The sequence below is a fragment of the Oreochromis niloticus genome, linkage group LG3 (genome assembly GCF_001858045.2).
Source record: "Oreochromis niloticus isolate F11D_XX linkage group LG3, O_niloticus_UMD_NMBU, whole genome shotgun sequence".
In the NCBI taxonomy this organism is placed as follows: domain Eukaryota; kingdom Metazoa; phylum Chordata; class Actinopteri; order Cichliformes; family Cichlidae; genus Oreochromis; species Oreochromis niloticus.
The window spans coordinates 7,310,089-7,316,159 of record NC_031967.2 but is presented as its reverse complement, the minus strand read 5'-3'; the positions used below and the strand labels follow the sequence as shown (position 1 = coordinate 7,316,159).

At 38.2% G+C, this 6,071-nt stretch overlaps 1 protein-coding gene across 1 annotated transcript in view; it reads left to right on the top strand.

Moving 5' to 3' along the window:
• Positions 1 to 3,183: 3,183 nt before the first annotated feature.
• Positions 3,184 to 6,071, top strand: part of chrnb1 (cholinergic receptor, nicotinic, beta 1 (muscle)) — a 28,130-nt gene continuing 25,242 nt past the window's right edge. Inside the window, exon 1 of the mRNA XM_003450423.5 lies at positions 3,184 to 3,426. Within this exon, the coding sequence (XP_003450471.1) occupies positions 3,366 to 3,426 (61 nt within the window). The 5' untranslated portion in view covers positions 3,184 to 3,365. The remainder of the gene's footprint in view (positions 3,427 to 6,071) is intronic.

Here is a 6,071-nt window from a genome sequence, read left to right as displayed (position 1 = left end):
GCCCATTTAATGAGCAAGAAGATACTTTTGGATGTGCCCTTGTTTCCCAAAGTGCTGATGCAGTGGATGGCTCCACTACAGTTTACAATATGATATAGTAACAAAATATGTCCTACAGCAACACCTTTTACTTCTTATTTTACTCACAGTATGGAAGATGGATGTAAATGCCCCCTGATTATGTAATCCATACATTAAAACCTCAATATTAGCCATTTTTTGGAGCTAAATGTTACCATATTTGATGGAAGAGTAGAGTGTGAATTTATCAGCTTGGTTAGCAAGCTCTCTTCATAAACTGTAACACTCACAGTCACAGCCAGTCGAAGTAATAGAGTAATAAAACACAAGAAGAACTCGGAAAGCACAAACCTCCGCCAAGGTAATACTTACTTTTATGGGAACAGCATTTTATTTATGTAAATTTATGTTGTTGCTTTTAAAAATACTTTAGAATTTGCAGTGCTGTAAAAATCAGACAAAAGGAGCATGGCAAACTGTTACTTTGATTCCACAGACATTCTGTAGGAGTAGTAATGGATAACATGAATAACTTGAGCTCATTAACCCTTGTAATGTTCTCCTAATTGCCATTCTCCTTTTGTCCTCTGGGGTCAAAAATGACCCCCAGGACAACACGAGGGTTAAATATTACACTAAAGAATATTTTTAACTAACTGGGTAGCTCATTCTCTTTCTTTTGATAATACTTTCTTTATAGATATAATGTATTTCAGGTTCAACTGGAAAGAAAGGCAGATTTGAAGCATATAAGTTAGATCAAATGTGACATGATATTTTGAATCCTTATGTTGATAATACACACTACAGTTATTGAAACACTAGTTATAGGTTATAAGGCTTTTTGTCAGTTTTTGACCAATAAATCATTAAGTTGCTTTGGAAGACCTTAGTGGATTGTTTACATGACCCTACCCTAGACCCCTTTAGAGTTTCATTATAATTTATTGGACACTTTTGAAGCTATGGTATTTACAAACTTACAAAAAGGACAACGTCAGTGACTTAAATTACCAAAGGCGAGCTTGTTCTACGTGCCTGTGAATCATCTACTCAGTCGTACAGGTGAGTGAGTCATAGAAATATTAACCCCAGTCTAAGCTGTTATGAAGGGAAGAAATTATCCACAGATGTCAATACAGCTTTTGAACCATTCTGTAAATATGTAAATAATGGTTGGTGTTGTAAAGATGGACTCACACAAATCAGAGGGGATTGATTCCATTTTGGAGCCAGCCTAAAGTGGCACCAAGAGTTTTTGCCAAATCTGCGTTGGCTTCATTTTTCTTCTTCAAAGGTTGCCTCTTAGCTTCAACGTGCCAACAAAATCACATCGTGTACTTTGTTTACACTGTAAAAACTGTTTTTACAGTGTACTTTTAGTTGTAATGGATAACATTACAACTAAGTTGGCAGACTTTTATTTTGAAACTCTAAGAAAAGGATTAAATTGATATTTTTTACTATACATACAGATGAACAAAAGGGAGTAAAATATAATGACTTCCCCAAACATTTAGAATAAAGTTACACAACACAGGTTAACACGTAATCTCTTTTTACTCATATTTTTAGATAAGCAATCCTAACTTTGAGTTGCTGCCAAAAGAAGCTTTATGCACTCTCCCCTGACCGCTGACGTGATGTGTGACTTGACACCGGGCGCTAGCTGTTAATAGTTAGCTTCTATGGTAATTAAATTGGCAGCAGGCCAAATGGCAGTGACAGTGTGTCATAAATTATGGTGGCGTGGATGGTCGACGAATGTGTGCAAGAGCAGGGTGGCATGAAGAGATGAGTGGAGGGACATAAAGAGGGGGATGTAGATGTTTTACTGCAGGGGCAAATCAGAAAATACAGCAGTGTCTGGAGTGTTTCATCAACTTGACTTTATACCGAGGGAATAACAGCTGCTAATGTCTGGTCTGTTGGTTCTGCGTGTGTCCTGTAGAACCAAAACATACATCAGAACTGAATGCGCAAAAAGTTGAAATACAATTTAAATAGAACCATTTAACCCCTCAGTTTGGCAAATAGGTTAAGCAATTAAAGGTTAAAAATGAAGTGATAGCAGAATGTGGGTGTAGGCCAGAGGAACCTGGTGAACAAGACTCAGCTGGAGGTAATGTCTCAGTGACATATTACAAAAACAGGATTTTAGGTCAAAGGGTCACGAGAATAGAAAAAGAAAAGAGAAAGTCATTTAATAGATCAAATGAGCTGATAGCGACAACTCTTGAGAACAAGAAGTGGTTTTAGATTGCACTGAAACTGAAATCCCATTTTATTCTTATTAAGATGGCAGCTGCCAGCGTGTTTTTGCATCCAAGAGTTTTGGAGCTGAGGAGAGCACTTACTGCAACAGCTTTCAAATCCAAATGTTTTCCAATTAATGTCTGATATACTCCAGGATTTTAGCATCTCAACAGTTTTGGGTCTAATATTTTAATTTCATAAAGCACTACATGTTTTTGTTAGGTGACAGGTCTGGTCAGCAGGCAGCTTAGTTTAGCACCTATTTCATCTTTATATAATACGACATGCTGTTGACATACATGCAGAATGCGGTTTGACATTGTGTTTCATCGTGTCACCTTTGGACTGGATGTTGCTCTAAAACCTGTAAATATTGTTTCATATGAACTTTACAGGTACAAAGGTTATCCATGCCATTTGGACTGATAGTAACCTGATTGTTCCCTTTCCAGAAAAAAATAATTTTAAGTTCTTATCCAATAATCAGATTATTTCAGATTATTTGAGGCCCATGCAATTTTGGACCTTGTTTATGTATGTTTTTTGTTCCTTTGCATTAAAAAGCTTTAACTTATTTTGTGGCTACAAAACTGGCTTCATTGACAATGGTTTTCTGAAGCAGAAAACCAAAACAGCTGAACTGTCATTCTGTCAACTGTCATTTCATACAGGTTTTCTGTTTTCCACCCACGATTCTCAGAATCTCTTTTAGCTTTACAATTACATAAACAGCAATCTAACTTTCTTGGGAGGGTTTTGGAAGAGGAAATATACCAGAAAATATTATACAAATTTTTTGCATATAAAACCTCACAAGAATTTCTACCAGTTTACTGCACACGTGTCTCCCCAACCCCTTCCCCAAAGCCCCCACCCCTTCCTGGAGGTAATTGGAGCACACAGCAGCTGGCATGGCTGGTCTGACTGACAGACAACAACAGTACAAACTGAGTACTGACCAAGTCAAAGTTTAGCTGTAGAGTTCCGGTGACCTGAACTGGTAAAGAAAGCTAAGCAGGGAAGAAGTTTGATTCACTCATTCAAGATCTATTTTCGGGGAGGAGAAGAGTTTGGTTTTGGGCCTCACCATGAAAAGCCTGGATCTGCTCCTGCTGGCATGTTGCCTATACAGCCTGAGCACATTGGGAGGTAAGTACAAGCTGACACAGTATACTAATGTAACAAAGCGTTAGTTGTCATGCAAGGCCAACATGAATACTCGTGTAGTATCTAATGTAGAATAAGATCATAGAATGGAAAGTACCAGAAAAGAACAAATTCATAATAGAAAACTTTACAGTAATACTTGAGAATATGATTTCTCTGTGACACAATGTCAGTTCCTATTGGAATACTGTACAATAAAAATGTTTTATTAGTAAATTTCGACGTAGGCTAGACATTAATACAAGCCCAGCAGTTTATGTGTTTTCTTCTGCTCGTGTGTCTTTAGCTTATGAATCTGGTTTGAGTGTTTAATGTCTTTTCCCATGGGCTAATTTAGAAAATGGCAGAAATCACAGTGAGTCATTTATCAAGAGAGACATGTTGCATATTGTGTTGGTGTAACTGTGTAAAGAGCACAGAAAGAGCACAGAAACATGGTCATTAAACATAAAAATGAGAACCTTCAGTGGCTCCGTGAGGCTGTACCTCTTTGATCTGTTAACATTAGCATGCTAGCATTTGAAAAGCAGACAATATAAAAGATGGATGTGGCTATTGTGATGTCGCTCACTGGTTTCTGAAGTCCCAGTTTGAAGCCTTGAGCTAAACATTACTTCCCTCTTGGCTGCAATAAATGATAAAATATGTAAGAGTTTATTTCCAGATTGACAACAGGAGGAGGTTAGTCTTTGGCTGATTGGTGAGGGAGGAAAACTGTGAGAAGTGTTGTGGAGCAGGGTGTAATGGAATGTACTCAGATAGCAACAAACGTTTGCAAACTTCTTTGGGCCACATCAAGTCGTGACTGACGGCATTGGCTCATTGGGTAAGTCTGACTGCCTCTAGGCACTCACAGGTCTACCTTTGGTGGGTCACATGCAGGTACTGTTGCAGGTATGTTGTAGCTTTTGGGCCACATTATACTTCCTGTAGCCCATGTTAGGTCCCTTCAAGAACTTTGACTCATACAAGTTTACCACTACTGTACAGTAATGGCGCTGTGCGTGCTGGAAGTAGCCCTAATTAGGCCAAGATGTGTCTGCTATTGAGACAAGTGACAAACTTATTTCATTAGTAGACAGGAGCTGATGTACAGCTAAAGTTGATGAGTTTAGAGAATCGAGGTGCAGCATCCACACGAGCTCCAGAGTGAGAAACGTGGCATACAGAGACAGTTAAGCACAGGGATTATATCACGTAGGGAGCCATGACAGATTTATGATATGTACCTCTCATTCAAATTGCATCTCATGGCATCAACAAACTAATAAAACTCACTAATGAATTTATGCCGCAGACATTTTTGAAAGATAACAAGAAATGATGAAATAGCGAAACAAAATACTTGTAACACAATGACAGATTTCATCTTTAAGGACTTGTGTTCACAGCAGTTGTAAACTAAAGAAAATACGATCAGAGACACGACAGTCGCAGAGAATCACAGCCAGTTAAGTTGAACACATTTCTTCAGAGAAATCAATAACTTCATTTTTTCATACAACTTATTTGGTAAGTTGCCCAGTGGTTACTGGACAGTGCGCTCAAACCACTCTGAGAAGGATGTAGTGTATACTGAACTTTATTGCAGTCAGTTTCAATTTTAGACCATGTTCATCACTACTGAGCCACTACTCACTCGGCGAGTTTATGAGAAAAAAGCTAAATAACTGGGTCTTTTCAAGCAGATACTCACATATTCTCTCCATAAAAGAAGTTTATTTCTAACTGGATACACAACCATCCAGTATTTTAGTTTTAACTAATGTTATAGTCAAACTTGCTATTTACCAAGTCATCTCAGCTGGGTAGTGAGATAAAAAATGCTAAATTCTAGCCTTCAACAGTCACCTCCCGTTCCACCAGCAGCCATGCTTCCTTGTGCCTAGCTAATGGGGTGCCTTGCTGGGTGATCGTCATCATTTATTCCTGTCAGGTCAGATCCTGCTGGGGCCACAGCAATGCCAGACGTGATGAATGCTGCGTCACAAGAGCTGCTGATTATAAATGCTTCTAACCTTCCAACACCAAGGAGGAAAATGTTGCAAGTAAATCAGGGATTACGCATGAAAATGCAATGGAATGCAAGTGTTTGAGTAGGTTTGCGATTATGCAGACCTGAAGCGAAACATTTAGCATTGCTATAAAACGGGACCTTAGAACCTCAGGAACTTATTTGAAATACATGTCTTTTACTTATTTTTATTAGAGAAAATAATGTAGGAATGCACTACTACTACACATGCTAAGCCAATCCATCTGTCAATCCTGAATTCCACTTAAAGCAGTCTATCCACATCCAATAGCAGTACAGCCACGTTTTTCTGACTGAAAGGTCTGACTGATTGATTCTGGACTTGAAGGTGGTAATTGTCATCCCAGTCACGATTTTTGGGGGGCATAGTTTGGTTGCAAACTATCCCAAAACAAGCTGGCATAACAGCATAACATAATTTGCAAAAAGCAGAAAGACATAGACCTGACCTTTCACCCCTTGGCTGGACTTCGGAAATTTGTCTTTAAAAGCAGTTAACAGAATTTTTGGTATAAAACAATCAGCAACTTTACATTGAATCATTATAGTAATCATCAAAATGAATAATCAATCAATTTTTTATCAAACATCC